Source organism: Mytilus trossulus, chromosome 9, assembly GCF_036588685.1.
Source record: "Mytilus trossulus isolate FHL-02 chromosome 9, PNRI_Mtr1.1.1.hap1, whole genome shotgun sequence".
NCBI lineage: Eukaryota > Metazoa > Mollusca > Bivalvia > Mytilida > Mytilidae > Mytilus > Mytilus trossulus.
The window spans coordinates 8710091-8727856 of record NC_086381.1 but is presented as its reverse complement, the minus strand read 5'-3'; the positions used below and the strand labels follow the sequence as shown (position 1 = coordinate 8727856).

The 17766-nt window shown below is 32.8% G+C and overlaps 2 protein-coding genes across 3 annotated transcripts in view; both read right to left on the bottom strand.

The window, feature by feature from the left end:
* Positions 1-10877, bottom strand: part of LOC134685066 (NAD-dependent protein deacylase sirtuin-5, mitochondrial-like) — a 29413-nt gene extending 18536 nt beyond the window's left edge. The window contains exons 1-3 of the mRNA XM_063544450.1: positions 10625-10877; positions 6217-6372; positions 2893-2991 (exon numbers count right to left, since the gene is read on the bottom strand). Coding sequence (XP_063400520.1) covers positions 2893-2991; positions 6217-6372; positions 10625-10720 — 351 coding nt within the window. The 5' untranslated portion in view covers positions 10721-10877. The remainder of the gene's footprint in view (positions 1-2892; positions 2992-6216; positions 6373-10624) is intronic.
* Positions 10878-13845: 2968 nt separating this feature from the next.
* The window catches only part of LOC134685067 (NAD-dependent protein deacylase sirtuin-5, mitochondrial-like), a 26447-nt gene continuing 22526 nt past the window's right edge, over positions 13846-17766 (bottom strand). For both annotated transcript variants that reach the window (XM_063544451.1, XM_063544452.1), the window contains exon 9: positions 13846-16615. In XM_063544451.1, coding sequence (XP_063400521.1) covers positions 16543-16615 — 73 coding nt within the window. In that variant the 3' untranslated portion in view covers positions 13846-16542. The remainder of the gene's footprint in view (positions 16616-17766) is intronic.

Sequence of the window (17766 nt, the reverse complement as noted above, 5' to 3'; positions counted from 1 at the left end):
TTGGTTTTTGAGTTATAAGCCAAAAACTGCATTTTAACCCTATGTTCTATTTTAAGCCATGGCGGCCATCTTGGTTGATTGGCCAGGTCACGCACACATTTTTAAATCTAAATACCACAATGATGATTGTGGCCAAGTTTGTTTAAATTGAGCCTGGTAGTTTCAGAGGAGAAGATTTTTGTAAAAGATTACAAAGATTTACGAAAAATGGTTAAAATTGACTATAAAAGGCAATAACTGCTAAAGGGGTCAACTGACAATTTTGGTCATGTGACTTATTTGTAGATCTTACTTTGCTGAACATTACTGCTGTTTACAGTTTATCTCTATCTATAATAATATTCAAGATATTAACCAAAAACAGCAAAATTTCCTTAAAATTACCAATTCAAGGGCAGCAACCTAACAACAGGTTGTCCGATTCATCTGAAAATTTAGAGCAGGTAGATCTTGACCTGAATAACTATTTTACCCATGTCAGATTTTCTCTAAATGTTTTGGTTTTTGAGTTATAAGCCAAAACTACATTTTACCCATATGTTCTATTTTTAGCCATGGCGGCCATCTTGGATGGTTGGACGGGTCATCGGACACATTTTTACAACTAGATACCCAAATGATGATTGTGGCAAAGTTTGGTTAAATTTGGCCCAGTAGTTTCAGAGGAGAAGATTTTTCTAAAAGATTACTATGATCTATGAAAAATGGTTAAAAATTGACTATAAAGGGCAATAACTCCTAAAAGAGTCAACTGACCATTTCGGTCATATTGACTCATTTGTAAATCTTACTTTGCTAACATTATTGCTGTTTACAGTTTATCTCTATCTATAACTAGAGGCTCCAAAGAGCTTGTGTCCCTCACCTTGGTCTATGTGAATATTAAACAAAGGACACATTTGAATTCATGACAAAATTGTGTTTTGGTGATGGTGATGTGTTTGTACATCTGAACTGAACATTCTTGCTGATTACAATTATCTATACTGAACTTGGCCTAAAAGTTTCAGTCGAAAATGTAAGTTAAAATTTACAAATTTTATGAAAATTGTTAAAAATTTACTATAAAGGACAATAACTCCTTATGGGGTCAATTGACCATTTTGGTCATGTTGACTTATTTTCAGGTCTTACTTTGCTGTACATTGTTGCTGTTTACAGTCTATCTCTATCTATAATAATATTCAAGATAATAACAGAAAACGTCAAAATTTCCTTAAAATGTCTAATTCAGGGGCAGCAACCTAACAGTAGAATGTCCGATCCACCTGAAAATATCATGGCAGATAGATCTTAACCTGATAATTTTTTTTACTACCTGTCAGATTTGCTCTATAAGCTTTGGTTTTTGAGTTATAAGCCAAAACTGCATTTTACCCATATGTTCTATTTTAAGCCATGGCGGCCATCTTGGTTGATTGGCCAGGTCACGCCACACATTTTTAAAACTAAATACCACAATGATAATTGTGGCCAAGTTTGTTTAAATTTGGCCAGGTAGTTTCAGAGGAGAAGATTTTTGTAAAAGATTACAAAGATTTACGAAAAATGGTTAAAATTGACTATAAAAGGCAATAACTGCTAAAGGGGTCAACTGACCATTTTGGTCATGATGACTTATTTGTAGATCTTACTTTGCTGAACATTATTGCTGTTTACAGTTTATCTCTATCTATAATAATATTCCAAAAAATAACCCAAAACAGCAAAATTTCCCTAAAATTACCAATTCAGGGGCAGCAACCCAACAACAGGTTGTCAGATTCATCTAAAAATTTCAGGGCAAATAGATCTTGACCTAATAAACAATATTAACTCATGTCAGATTTGCTCTAAATGCTTTGGTTTTTGAGTTATAAGCCAAAAACTGCTTTTTTCCCCTATGTTTTATTTTTAGCAATGGAGGTATCTTGGTTGGTTGGCCGGGTCATGCCACACATTTTTTAAACAAGGTACCTCATTGATGATTGTGGCCAAGTTTGGTTTAGTTTGGCCTGGTAGTTTCAGAGGAGAAGATTTTTGTAAAAGTTAACGAGGACGGAGGACGACGACGACGGACGATGGACGCCAAGTGCTGGGAAAAGCTCATTTGGCCTTTTAGGCCAGGTTAGCTAAAAAAGGTGAAAAGACAGTCATAAACAAGTCTTTGACATATGTTGTTCCTATAATGTAAAATAAAGAAGATGCATTATCAGTGGAAGATCCAGTGGGGGTGTTGTAACCCCTTATTTTGGACAATCAAGGCATTTGAATGGGGTCATGTGGTTGGAACCCACCCAGGAGCGGATCCAGACATTGTAAAAAGGGGTGGTTATGATTTTTGGATTGGTTATCAGATAAGATGAGATAAATTTTATTTTCCAAATTAGGTCCTCAGGGGGGCATATGCACATAATATATATAATTGAGACAAAATACAGTATTTTGCATAATATTCATAAATTAAACTATTGAAATAAATGCATACAGGTATTATTTGTTAAATAAAAAAGTGATTAGGAGTTGCTACTCCAGAGATGTGGTTAACTTATTTTTTTTAATTTTTAATTTTTTTTTTCTGGAATGTATAAATAATGAATGTTTAGCTGCAACAGACATCAAGGGACAATGCTCTTGGATTGTGAGCTTAAAAGCGTATCAGACTGATGCGGAAAAACAAACACAAATGTATAAAGTTATACCATCAACCTAAAAACTAGACATCATATAAGAATAAAAATTATCGTATCTCCAGATTTTTACCTTAATAAACAAAAATTTGAGTTAATTCAATTGACTGAAAACTAAATAAAAATAAATTAGAGATTGAAAACAACTTGTAGAATTGTGGATGGAAATGTGGTAGACAACAATCTGACCAAAGAGCAGAACACATATATTGTATAAACAAACCTTGTTAGGAAGTTTATTGACCATGCCTTCTCTTCTATAATGGTAAAACTGCCACAACTTTGATGGGTTCTTCTCAAACTGTTCAACTGTAGCCAATTCCTATCAAAAAAAGATTATGTTGTGAAATAAAAAAGTTAAAACAGAAAATCAATGTAAAGAAAAAAATGAGAGTTGAAAATTTGAATACTAGTATGAGGTTCTAAATGGGGCTGTGTCTCATTTATATGTAAAAGTTTCATTCTAATCAAGCAAAGGATAGCTGTTTTTTCATACTTTATTTGAACTATCATCCTGAACTCTTCAGACACAGAGATATATAGAAGGATGAAAAGCTGGACAGATAGACAATGCAATAACTAAATGATCCCGAAAAATAAATCTTTTTGGGTAACATAAAAACAATAAAGTCTCCCCTCTTGAAAAAAAAATCTTATTCCCCCCAAAAAAACTAATAAAAGAAACCATTTTTTTTTATTACCAGTGGATTTTCTAGATGGATGTTCTGACCTGTTAGTATTATAACTGGAAAAGAATAATTTGCACCAGACAGGAAATAAATAAGACCCCTAACCAATGCACCAGACAGGAAATAAATAAGACCCCTAACCAATGCACCAGACAGGAAATAAATAAGACCCCTTACCAATGCACCAGACAGGAAATAAATAAGACCCCTTACCAATGCACCAGACAGGAAATAAATAAGACCCCTAACCAATGCACCAGACAGGAAATAAATAAGACCCCTTACCAATGCACCAGACAGGAAATAAATAAGACCCCTTACCAATGCACCAGACAGGAAATAAATAAGACCCCTTACCAATGCACCAGACAGGAAATAAATAAGACCCCTTACCAATGCACCAGACAGGAAATAAATAAGACCCCTTACCAATGCACCAGACAGGAAATAAATAAGACCCCTTACCAATGCACCAGACAGGAAATAAATAAGACCCCTTACCAATGCACCAGACAGGAAATAAATAAGACCCCTTACCAATGCACCAGACAGGAAATAAATAAGACCCCTAACCAATGCACCAGACAGGAAATAAATAAGACCCCTAACCAATGCACCAGACAGGAAATAAATAAGACCCCTTACCAATGCACCAGACAGGAAATAAATAAGACCCCTTACCAATGCACCAGACAGGAAATAAATAAGACCCCTAACCAATGCACCAGACAGGAAATAAATAAGACCCCTTACCAATGCACCAGACAGGAAATAAATAAGACCCCTTACCAATGCACCAGACAGGAAATAAATAAGACCCCTTACCAATGCACCAGACAGGAAATAAATAAGACCCCTTACCAATGCACCAGACAGGAAATAAATAAGACCCCTTACCAATGCACCAGACAGGAAATAAATAAGACCCCTTACCAATGCACCAGACAGGAAATAAATAAGACCCCTGACCAATGCACCAGACAGGAAATAAATAAGACCCCTGACCAATGCACCAGACAGGAAATAAATAAGACCCCTTACCAATGCACCAGACAGGAAATAAATAAGACCCCTTTAATACCAATGCACCAGACAGGAAATAAATAAGACCCCTTACCAATGCACCAGACAGGAAATAAATAAGACCCCTTACCAATGCACCAGACAGGAAATAAATAAGACCCCTTACCAATGCACCAGACAGGAAATAAATAAGACCCCTTACCAATGCACCAGACAGGAAATAAATAAGACCCCTTACCAATGCACCAGACAGGAAATAAATAAGACCCCTGACCAATGCACCAGACAGGAAATAAATAAGACCCCTTACCAATGCACCAGACAGGAAATAAATAAGACCCCTTTAATACCAATGCACCAGACAGGAAATAAATAAGACCCCTTACCAATGCACCAGACAGGAAATAAATAAGACCCCTTACCAATGCACCAGACAGGAAATAAATAAGACCCCTTACCAATGCACCAGACAGGAAATAAATAAGACCCCTTACCAATGCACCAGACAGGAAATAAATAAGACCCCTGACCAATGCACCAGACAGGAAATAAATAAGACCCCTTACCAATGCACCAGACAGGAAATAAATAAGACCCCTTTAATACCAATGCACCAGACAGGAAATAAATAAGACCCCTTACCAATGCACCAGACAGGAAATAAATAAGACCCCTTACCAATGCACCAGACAGGAAATAAATAAGACCCCTTACTAATGCACCAGACAGGAAATAAATAAGACCCCTTACCAAAAGGTGCTAACATGATGCACATGAAATGCTCACGTTAGAAACTAACATGATTGCGCATGAGGTTTTTAACATGTGAATTAGGTGAGCATTTTATGAGCAAAAATATAAATACTAATGTTTGTACTCCTGGCTTGTTACTTTTGTAACCTATCTCGCTTGTTTTGTACATATTGTAAATATTTATTGTTGTATTTGTTATCTCTGTACCGATGTAATGCATTGGCTTTATGAAAATAAAGACATAGCAAAAAAGTGCACATATAAAACTAACCTAATTTGCATGTTAAAAACCTCAAGTGCAAATGCTCACATGAGCCTTTGTTTCACATGTGCATTTTTTTATCAAATTGCTCATATGAGCAGCTGCTAACATGTTGCACACGTGAAAATTAGTTCCAGATGATGATGATTAAATTGAATCTATAGATTAAAACAAAATGGCTGCTCCATAATAGGATAACTTTTTAAATTTAAATGAAGATATTAAATTATAGAAAATAAAATGAAATAGAAATGATAACTTACAAATAATTAACCACAGTCACACTGGTTTTTATCAGATTCCAAAAATTCCTTAAAGTTCAAATAGCACAAAATTTGGCTTAATTGTTTCATCTCCATCTCCCTCCAAAATGATGCTTTGAGTTTGAATTTACAGGAAGTACATGATTGGGCATGTCATTTTGAAAAATCTCATATGAGCAGTTATCTATGTTAGTTTTAAATGGTTAGAAGAATGGAAATTTTTTTCAAAGTACAAAACTAACATAAAACTAACATAGATGATAAAAGCTAGCTCACCTGAGGTTTGAAATGCACATATGAGCATTATGTTAGATTTTTTTGTGCACATATAAACTACCAAACTGCACATGTGAGCAATCTGATTTGCATACAATTCTTACATGCATCTCATGTGCTTCACATGTGAAACTCATGTGCTTTTGCTGCAATTTTTGTACGGGAGGCCATTTGCAAAGCCGTTCTTTGGGTGAAATTGAATATACCATCCACAACCCCTATCAGAAATCCAATATTTGTCGGATGTCCCATAAGCTAACTTTTAAATAATATGTAGATACCTGTACTCTCTTATTCCTCCAATAACCATCCTGCCCCCTAAATGTTGGAACACCACTCTCTTGACTCACTCCTGCTCCTGTTATGACCACTATGTGTTTTGCCTTGGCAAATTCTTCTCTGAACTTACAAATACTGGTACTTGGAGGAAAAGTGGCCTGAAAAATCATTCCATATCTTAATAACAGATGACAGCAGATTACTGGTTTTCTAAACTCATTTACCATTTTGGAATAAATCAACAAATAATGAAGTCTAATGGAATCCAATGACTCCAAAAAGTTTGCAACCACTTGTACCAACAGTTTAAACTTGTACATGTGCATGAATATATCAACTACCATGCAGACTAACAGTAAAAAACCTTGACAGATAAATCATTTAAGGGTACATGCTAAATTTGAATGATCAAAAAAATCCCCAAAGAATAAAATACTTTAACAAAAATACATGCATTTTTGTAAGGCAGATTGTGAGATTAAAAAGTGGTGATCCCATATTTTTATTTTATTTTTCTATTAAAGTCATAAGAAACCTCAAATCAAAAAAAAATAATGCATATGTTTTTTATAACTCAATGGATAGTTTTCATTATAAAACTTATGTACATATACTTTTTTCTGAAGAAAATTCTTTAATTTATTCATATTTAGAAGAAGTTTACTTTATCTGAATTGCTTCCTTCCAGCAAGCAATTCCCCCGACATATTTTTCGTATGCAAGGTGACCTCAGTGTGACCCATCTCGTAAAAATCCGGTGACCACAATACGCATGGATGTCCTTAAAATAAACAAGTATCTAAATTTACATGTTAAACACGTGCTCAATTTCCATGCTTTTGTGTTTATTTTTCGTCAATTGTTGATAAACAGGTGATAATCGTTAAACTTCGGCTTCAAAACACGAACTTTAATTACCTGCCATATTTTCACAACAACACTGACGGATTGAAAAAAAAAATTGACGATTATACGAAATTTACACGAAAAAAATGATTAATTCGAGCACAAAAGACTAAGTTTATGATGTTTGTATGCATTGGTTCAAGAATTAGAAGAACATTATTTTCACCGGTCACTCGTTTCTTATGACTTAAAGCTTTTCCAAAAAGTTTATTTTTAGAAAAAAATAGCCAAATCCTGTTTAAAAAAATACCTACAAGTCCCCTTAAATCTTAATATGCAGTAATGGTTTGGATATTGTTGAAGGTCATTTGGTGACCAATAGTTGTTAATTTCTATGTAATTTGGTCTCTGGTCATTGGAAATCATACCACATCTTCTTATTTTCCTATTTAGTAAACCTGAAGAGTTTGGATAGGGTTTACAAAATAGAGAACAATGCCATAAACTGGCAGAATAAAAGGTGGTAAATAAAGATTTGATAAACTAGGCCCCCAAAAAATCAAAGATTAGAGAATAATTAGGTGCTAAAATGTAAAAAAAAAAAAAAAGAAAAGTTATAAATCTTTATGAAATTGGCACCCTTTCCCCATCCAGACCTTTAATAGGACTGTTAACAAGAAATTAATTTTAAATACCTTGGAATTATAATCCTTTTAATAAAGACTAGGAGGTTCTTAAGGTTTATATTTAGGTCTAACCATTAAATTGCAAATCTGTTTCCAATTTTGCTGATTTGAGCAAATAATTAGACCAATTTTGTACTGTGATTGTACAATTTTTTTTTATTTACATTTTTGCATTCACAATTTCTCTCATTCTTCTGCAAAGTGCAAAAAAAATAGTCTATCAAGGGAAATAACTCTTTTAAGAATTGACAAATAATCTTATTTTGCTGAACACTTTTGCTTTTTATCTGTTTATAGTTTCTGCAAATCAGTAAAATTAGTCTTCCAAGGGCAATAACTCATTTAAGGTGTCAATTGACAACTCCTCCATATTCACTTATAAAAATCTCTCTGTTCTGGCCGTTCTTACTGTTTAAAATGTCACGCAATCAGTTCTTTCTTTTTCAAAAATACTAATAAAATCTGGCCTTTGTTAGTCTTGTATGATTTTTAATCTTAGTTTCTTGTGTATATTTCAGAGTTTAGTATGACGTCCATTATCACTTTACTAGTATGCATATTTTAGGGGCCAGCTGAAGGACACCTACGGGTCCGGGAATTCTCGCTACATTGAAGACCCATTGGTTGCCTTGGACTGTTGTCTGCTCATGGTCGGGTGGTTGTTGCTTTGACACATTCACCATTTCTTTTCTCACTTTTATTTATAATAAAACCATTCATTTAACATTGTTATGTATATTTATGAAAGTATGTATGAGGGTCTAGAAACATGATCTATATTTCTTTCTTCTTTATTTATTTTGCCCTTTTTCAGCATTCTTTTATTTTATTTTGCCCATTTTTCTATATTCTCTATCTATTTTGCCAATTTTTCTCTATTTTCCATATATTTTGCCAATTTTTCTGTATCTTTTTAATATTTCTTTTACCTAATTTTCTCTTTTTATGTTGTATCTTTTGCGCTTTATTCAGTCTCTGAGGCAGGAGGATTTTGAAAATAAATAACTCAGCCTTGATAATCACAAAAATAAATGGTTTGTTCTGTGGTAGTTTGAAAATAAATAACCTGACTTGCACTGTATTGAAAATAAATAACTCAGCAGGTATATAGCTTCTTGGGCCTTCTGCGGTTCCAAAACCCTTAAAAAATTTGGCAAAATATATTTGACAATACTTTTGAATGAGGCTAAGTAAAACCAAACTAAATTAACTTTAATACTTATTGCTTGGGAATATAAATGATTCATTTCGTGACGAAAATTATAAAATACTTAATCTAATTATACCAATTGTCTTTTATAATATACTTATTACTTTGGATTTGTGTTTCCTTTGTCCTGTATCGCTATGTATTATCTTAAAATGTTTGTATATTATATTGTCCTCTTTTACACAAGTACAATGTATGTGACTGAGGTTATTAATGAAATCTTAAAATTTCTGCAGGGGATAATGATCTTTTCTGATTAAATGGTACATAATGACTTGACTATACATTGTTCATGTATTATTCATAATTAACAAATATTTAAAAAATTGTATGTTTTCGAATATCATCAATAAAGTTGTGAAAATGAATAATCAGTCCCCTGCTTTAATGAAAATGAAAAATTCTTGCTTCAATAGTGCAGAAAATAAATAATCTGTCCTCTCAGTTTACAAAAATAAATAACCGATCAAAAACAAATCCTCCTGGCCTCCCCCAGAATATCAAATGGTCGTCCCCTTATCCATTTTTAGATGGTGACGTTCCCTTGTCACCATCTTACGGTGTTTATATATCTCAACTTGTACGATTCGCTCATGTATGTAACAATGTTTTAGATTTTAACGAGAGAAATTTATGTATTACTGAAAAATTATTACACCAGGATTTTCGATATCACAAACTAGTCAAAACATTTACTAAATTTTATCATCGGTATAAAGACATCATTCGTAAATATAGCTCAACATGCAGACTTCTTATACGTTCAGGTATTTCACATCCAATTTTTTATGGAAATATTCCTTATAAAGCACAAAGGTGTCAATATTCACAATATAATTACAATACTGTTGTCAAGTCATTAAAGATTGCATATTTTGGCGTTAATATTGAGTCACTGATATGGTCTTTGTGTCGGAACTAAAAACATTTATTCTAAAAACAGTTGTTGGCATGACACGGGTTATGTTCTTCTCATATATATGTTATGATGGTATGATACTAAACCCCTAACGGGAAGGATTGTGCCTGATGTTCATATGATGAAATCATAATCTTTCAGTCAGTTAAATTGAAATCTGGAGCTGGCATGTCAGTTAACTGCTAGTAGTCTGTTGTTATTTATGTATTATTGTCATTTTGTTTATTTTCTTTGGTTACATCTTCTGACATCAGACTCGGACTTCTCTTGAACTGAATTTTAATGTGCGTATTGTTATGCGTTTACTTTTCTACATTGGTTAGAGGTATAGGGGGAGGGTTGAGATCTCACAAACATGTTTAACCCCGCCGCATTTTGCGCCTGTCCCAAGTCAGGAGCCTCTGGCCTTTGTTAGTCTTGTATTATTTTAATTTTAGTCTCTTGTGTACAATTTGGAAATTAGTATGGCGTTCATTATCACTGAACTAGTATATATTTGTTTAGGAGCCAGCTGAAGGACGCTTCCAGGTGCGGGAATTTCTCGCTACATTGAAGACCTGTTGGTGACCTTCTGCTGATGTTTTTTTATTTGGTCGGGTTGTTGTCTCTTTGACACATTCCCCATTTCCATTCTCAATTTTATTACTGAGATTCTAAACTATATCATTACTGTAACAAAGGTGAAGTGAAAAAATTAAGAACTTTAAAAGCATCTATTATTTTACAAAACATTATTTTATAAAACTTACAGTAGGTATTGATCCAAGAAACATTAACCCAAACATATCAAATTTTTGCCAGTTATCTAGGCTGTCCCAATTTTTGATTGCCATATTCTTATCCATATTTGCTTATAATCACTCTTTTTATCTTTTGAAATCTATTTCAATGTGTAGGTCCATCATGTTATTTAAGTCTTTTAATGTTGCGTACATAAATGGTACTTCCCCAATAAACAATTTATTGATTTGAAACATAAAATAGAAGTAAACAAATGTCATTTCTTTAAATAGATTTGGATTTAAATTTTCACAATAAAAAAAGCCCAAGAGTTATCTCCCTTGAACTAATGCTTGATATTAAATAAAAAAATATATGGTGTTATGGCAGGACAAATCCATGAAGAAATAAAGGAGATTTCCTTTCTTAAGCATTTTTAAAATCCATATTTTATATATTTAAAGTTATTGCTTTTTGTGGCATTGTGCTATGGTAATTTTTTGTACTTTTTTCTTTCATTTTTGCCTCTGTCCTTTGATTATATGCCATTTTGTTAAATGAAAGTGATGAAGATTATAACACAATGATGACTGCTTTATCCATATTTTGACATTTTTTCCTATTACTTCAGTTTTGTTCACACATTGTTGTCAATATAATGGAATCATATGTAAATGTCATCATAGGCGGATCAGGGGGGAAAAATGTGGTTGCCTATATAGGAAATCACTGAATCTTGACAGGAGCAGGCCCCCCTTAGGTCAGTCAGAGGGCCCCCCCATTAAGAAAAGTTCTGGATCCGCCACTGGTCATATACAAGTTAGGGTTCAAGTGAACTATAAAACCAGGTTTAATCCAATATAGTCTACACAAGGAAATTACTGTGCCAAGTCAGGAATATGTTTTCCATAAGTTTGATGTGTATAAGCTTTTGAATTTGCAATTTGATACTTGACTTTCCGTTTTAAATTTTCCTGGCAGTTTGGTATTTTTGCACTTTAACATATTGTTTTTTCATGACGTTGCATGCAAATTTCCCTAATGGATGATGTCCCAGTAAACTTGTCTTGTGTCAAACTATCTTGTTATTGATATGGTTATATTCAAATTTTGGAATTTTTTGAAATACTAAGGCTTTTCTACCTCAGGCATAGATAACCTAAGATATATTTGGCAAAACTTTTAGTAATTTTGGTTCTCAATGCTCTTCAACTTCAGTGGTGGATCCAGAAATTTTCTCAGTTGGTGCCCACTGACTGACCTAAGAGGGGGCCCACTCCAGTCACGCTTCAGTGATTCCTTATATAAGCAACTAATTTTTTTCCCAAAAAGGGGGGGGGAGCCTGGGCCCCCTGCCCCCCCCCCCCCCTCAATCCGCCTCTGAACTTTGTAATTTATTTGGCCTTTTTCACTTTTCGGATTTGAGTGTCACTGATGAGTCTTTTGTAGATGAAAAGTGCGTCTGGCGTATATACTAAATTTTGTCCTGGTATCTATGATGAGTTTATTCAGTCTCGCCTACTTTTGCTGTAAATCGCAGGCTCAACAAAAATGAGGAAAAAATCAACAAAAATATTTCTCTTGATACTATCTTATGATTGAAGGAAGCTTCTGTCCAAGTTTGGTAAAAATTTTGGATAGTTAATGAATCTAATAAATGTTTTGAAAAAGGAGTTAGTTCGGTAAGTGCCATATTTGGCCCCAATTAAAAAGTTCATGGTTACAAGACAATAATTGTTTTAAGTTGCCTTAAAGACATGTGAGAAAGTTAAACAGAGCTGTTCTTGTCAAAGTTTAATTCAGACATGTTGATTTTTACATCCCAAAAAGGTCAAGACAAGGGATTTTGGTAAAATTTGACAAATCAGCTGGATTTCAACCAAATAAAGGACCAGGAAACATAGAGCGCAGGCGTAGACAAGCTTAATATTCAAATAAGACATGTTAAATGTCTTCACAAACATTATTTTAAAAGATTTTTGTTGTCGACGTATGCCCTCTATGTTTCCTGTCAAAAATTCTTTGTAAATTTACCCATTTTCATTGATTTTTCTCGTGAAAAATCAATATGAGTACAACTTGTGACGTAATAATGAAACGCAAAAACGTAAAATTTCAAGAAAATGGCTTATATCTTATCTAGTCAAGGTATTAGCTATAATTTATCGTGATATTGGTCAATAAATCTGAATTTGAAATTTACGCTAAGAAAGGGGGCCATTTTAGGACCTTATCCACTATACTCCTTTAACTGCAGACTGTATGTAATGTTAACAGGAAGAAAATCTAAGTCCATTTAAAAGTAAAATACAGAAAAAATGGAGTTATCTTTTTACAAAATTTACTTTTGGATACTATCTTATGATCATAAATAAGCTTCTGTCCAAGTTTGCTACAAACCCAGGATAGTTTAAGAAAGTTATTAAAATTTTAAAAACTTTAACCACAGAGTGAATGTAATGTTTCCCCGCAGAAAAAATAAGTCCATTTAAAAGTAAAAAACAGAAAAAAATGGATTTAGTTTTTTACAAAATTAACTTCAGGATACTATCTTATGATCATAAACAAGCTTCTGTCCAAGTTTGGTACAAACCAAGGATAGTTTAAGAAAGTTATTAAAACTTTAAAAACTTTAACCACAGAGTGAATGTAATGTTTGCCAGCAGAAAAAGTCCATTTATACATGTTATAAGTAAAATACGGGGAAAAAATGGAATTTTATTTTTACAAAATTTACTTCTGGATACTAACTTATGATCATATAAAACAAGCTTCTGTCCAAGTTTGGTAGAAATCCAGTATAGTTTTAGAAATTTATAAAAATTCAAAAACTTTAACCAGAGTGAATATTTGTGGATGCTGCCGACGACGACAACACAATGTAGGATTGCTTAGTCTCGCTTTTTCGACTAAAGTCGAAGGCTCGACAAAAAATCTAGTGAAGTAAGTGTTTGTTATTATTATTTTTACCGGGTAATTATTTGGAAAATCCTGGTCAGTGACTCAGTGGTCACAATGATCTGTTTTGTTTATGCATATGCTGTAAAGGTATAATACCACCAAATCATAATTTAGTACATATCTATTTATTTTTATTTTCAAATGTAAATGCAACTAAAAACAATACCGACAGTAAATCAAGAATTAAATAACTGTCATATAATGTATAAGTATAGAAAAATATATTATGTTTTATTGTATGTAATCTTATCCATCACAGAAAGGGAAAAAAATAGGTCAGATCTTTCAAAAATGTCTGGGTTGCAATATATGTGACTAACCAATGTTACCAAGACTGTATTTACTAAATTACTTCCACAGCAAATGTATACAAAATGCACATATGAAAAACAATAGTTGTAAAATAAGTTTCAACTGAGTTGAAAAAAATCCAAATTCCAAAGTATAACCAAGAGCAAGCCTTTTGAGAGTATCGCATGGCAAAATATAGTCCCTTTCATACCAATTAAAATTAATTGTACTGGAACAAAACGCTAACTGGGCCTATAACTTGATATGATGTAAACTTTTTAACAAATATCAAATAAACATCTTCAACTATGACAATAAACAAGAGGCTCCAAAGAGCCTGTGTTGCTCGCCATGGTCTATGTGAATATTAAACAAAGGACACATTTGAATTCATGACAAAATTGTGTTTTGGTGATGGTGATGTGTTTGTACATCTTACTTAACTGAACATTCTTGCTGCTTACAATTATTTCTATCTATATTGAACTTGGCCTAAAAGTTTCAGTCGAAAATGTTAGTTAAAATTTACAAATTTTATGAAAATTGTTAAAAATTGACTATGAATGACAATAACTCCTTATGGGGTCAATTGACCATTTTGGTCATGTCGGCTTATTTCTAGGTCTTACTTTGCTGTACATTGTTGCTGTTTACAGTTTATCTCTATCTATAATAATATTCAAGATAATAACAAAATAAATTCCTTAAAATGACTAATTCAGGGGCAGCAACCATTACAGGGGGTTGTCTGATCCATCTGAAAATGGCAGATAGATCTTGACCTAATTAACAAATTTGACCCACATCAGATTTGCTCTAAATGCTTTGGTTTTTGAGTTACAAGCCAAAAACTGCATTTTACCCCTATGTTCTATTTTTAGCCATGGCGGCCATCTTGGTTGGTTGGCAGGGTCACGCCACATTTTTTAAACAAGATACCCCTATGATGATTGTGGCCAAGTTTGGTTTAGTTTGGCCAGGTAGTTTCAGAGGAGAAGATTTTTGTAAAAGATTACTAAGATTTACAAAAAATGGTTAAAAATTGACTATAAAGGGCAATAACTACTAAAGGGGTCAACTGACTATTTTTGTCATATTGACTTATTTGTAAATCTTACTTTGCTGAACATTATTGCTGTTTACAGTTTATCTCTTTCTATAATAATATTCAAGATAAAAACCAAAAACAGAAAAATTTCCCTAAAATTACCAATTCAGGGGCAGCAACTCAATAACGGGTTGTCTGATTCATCTGAAAATTTCATGTCAGATAGATCTTGACCTGATAAACAATTTGCCCCACATCAGATTTGCTCTAAATGCTTTGGTTTTTGAGTTAAAAGCCAAACACTGAATTTTTACCTCTTTGTTCTATTTTTAGCCATGGCGGCCATCTTGGTAGGTTGGCCGGGTCACGCCACACAGTTTTTAAACAAGATACCCCTATGATGATTGTGGCCAAGTTTGGTTTAGTTTGGCCAGGTAGTTTCAGAGGAGAAGATTTTTGTAAAAGATTACTAAGATTTACGAAAAATGGTTAAAAATTTACTATTAAGGGCAATAACTACTAAAGGGGTCAACTGACTATTTTGGTCATGTTGACTTATTTGTAAATCTTACTTTGCTGAACATTATTGCTGTTTACAGTTTATCTCTATCAATAATAATATTCAAGATAATAACCAAAAACAGCAAAATTTTCCTAAAATTACCAATTCAGGGGCAGCAACCCAACACGTTGTCTGATTCATCTGAAAATTTCAGAGCAGATAGATCTTGACCTGATAAACAAATAAACAATTTCCCCCCCCCCCCCCCCATGTCAGATTTTCTCTAAATGCTTTGGTTTTTGAGTTATAAGTCAAAAACTGCATTTAACCCCTATGTTCTTTTTTTAGCCATGGCGGCCATCTTGGTTGGTTGGCCGTGTCACGCCACACATTTTTTAAACTAGATACCCCAATGATGATTGTGGCGAAGTTTGGTTTAGTTTGGCCTGGTAGTTTCAGAGGAGAAGATTTGGTAAAAGTTAACGACAACAGACGCGGGACGCCAGACGCCAAGTGATTAGAAAAGCTCACTTGGCCCTTTGGACCAGGTGAGCTAAAAAGGTGTGGAAAACTGATTATTTGAGTGAATTTACTAAGTCCAAGGACAATAACTCTGCAAGAAAAATCATTTGGACTTGAAAGAAATTCAAAATTGATCTGTAACTTGTCATGATAAAGCAATGTACCAATTATCAAATCAATTTATTCCAGTATGACAAAAAAAATTGCAGAAAACTGAAATTGAATATTTGGGTCAATTTTCAAATTCCAAGTATCATAACTCTGCATAGAATTATCAGACTGAAGCAATTCTTTAAATTAATAATTTGATCAGTAACTTTTCATGATAAAATAATATATCAAATATCAAATCAATATCTCCCAAAAACATAAAATTCTTAAACAAATATCATATATACTGTTATATTTGTCAAATTAATTGAAAATGCATATATACAATGTTCTATTAATAAACAAACAATTAATCTCCTTTTTTTGTTCAAGAGAAAAAAGTATTACATATACACTTTCAGATGATGAGTGTAACTTTGAAATGTAATAATTAATGATGATGAATCTGGAACTCAATGGAGATAAAACTTGTCTATTATCTATCACAGATGATGGTCTTTTATAATGCGTTGTTATTCAGGTTCTGATGGGTGTCTACCTAATGCTTCTGGGAGAAATGAGCCTGCCGGTCCATGGAAATGATATCTGAAAAGTAAAACATTATATATATTTATATATAAAGTTTCTGAATGATTAAATTATAAAACTATAACATAAATTTCCATACGTTTCGGCCATTACAATGTAATATATCCAAGTGATGTAATTGTTGTTTCAATGTTGTGATTTATTCCAATGAAGAAGGTCGTAATGGCCGAAACGTATGAGAATTTGTGTTATGGTTTTTATTATATAAGAAATGACTGTAATATTTTTTCTGTCTATGAAGAAATAAAACATAAAAAAAATTGATGCACACTGAATAACGCGCGTAGTGGGTTATTTAATAGTGGGGAACCACATTTTTTATGTTATTCAAATAGACAGAAAAAATATTAAAGTCATTTCTTTTAATTTAATTCTAAATTCCATTTAATACCCGTAGAAAACCATGAAAAAAACGTTCATGACGTCACGGTCACATGACTAAATTATGTCTATGGGCTCATTAAAAATAATGTCAGCCAATCAGAAGACGCGTTACATCAAAAAATAAATTATATATTATACAAATATAGCCTTTGTATGAGGTCGATACACATATATATTGACCTGAAAGAAGTATATTGACTGAGGACGAAGTCCGAGGTCGATATATCCTGTAATGACCTCATACAAAGGCTATATTTGTTATATTATTAATAACAGACCATTATGCATATTTGTATCAAAATCGTCATTTTATTTTGTTTGAATTTTATAGATATCATATTGTCTCCTTGACAATTACAACATTTAAATTGTTATTTAATTTACTTTTTTTGTTTGTTTGACATCTTATGTATTTTAAGATTTTTTGTCGTCAAATAATCGATCACAAATTTCATTTGTTTCAAAACGTTTAACGATATCCTGAAATTCATTACATGACGTCACAAAGTAAATCGGTTTTAGATATTCTAAAAATAACCGTGCAATATGCTCTGTGCAATATGCTTTTTGCTATCTGCTGTTTTTCTCTACCTTCGAAAATATAGTTTAACATGTGACTATCCCTAAACGAATAAAATTTGTTAAAATATACGAATTAATAATCTATATGTATATACATATATAGATCAGTGAATCAAGCACAAATATAGCTGTGGAACATAAGTTCTTATGGACTTAAAAGAGGAAAAAATAACAACAGTATT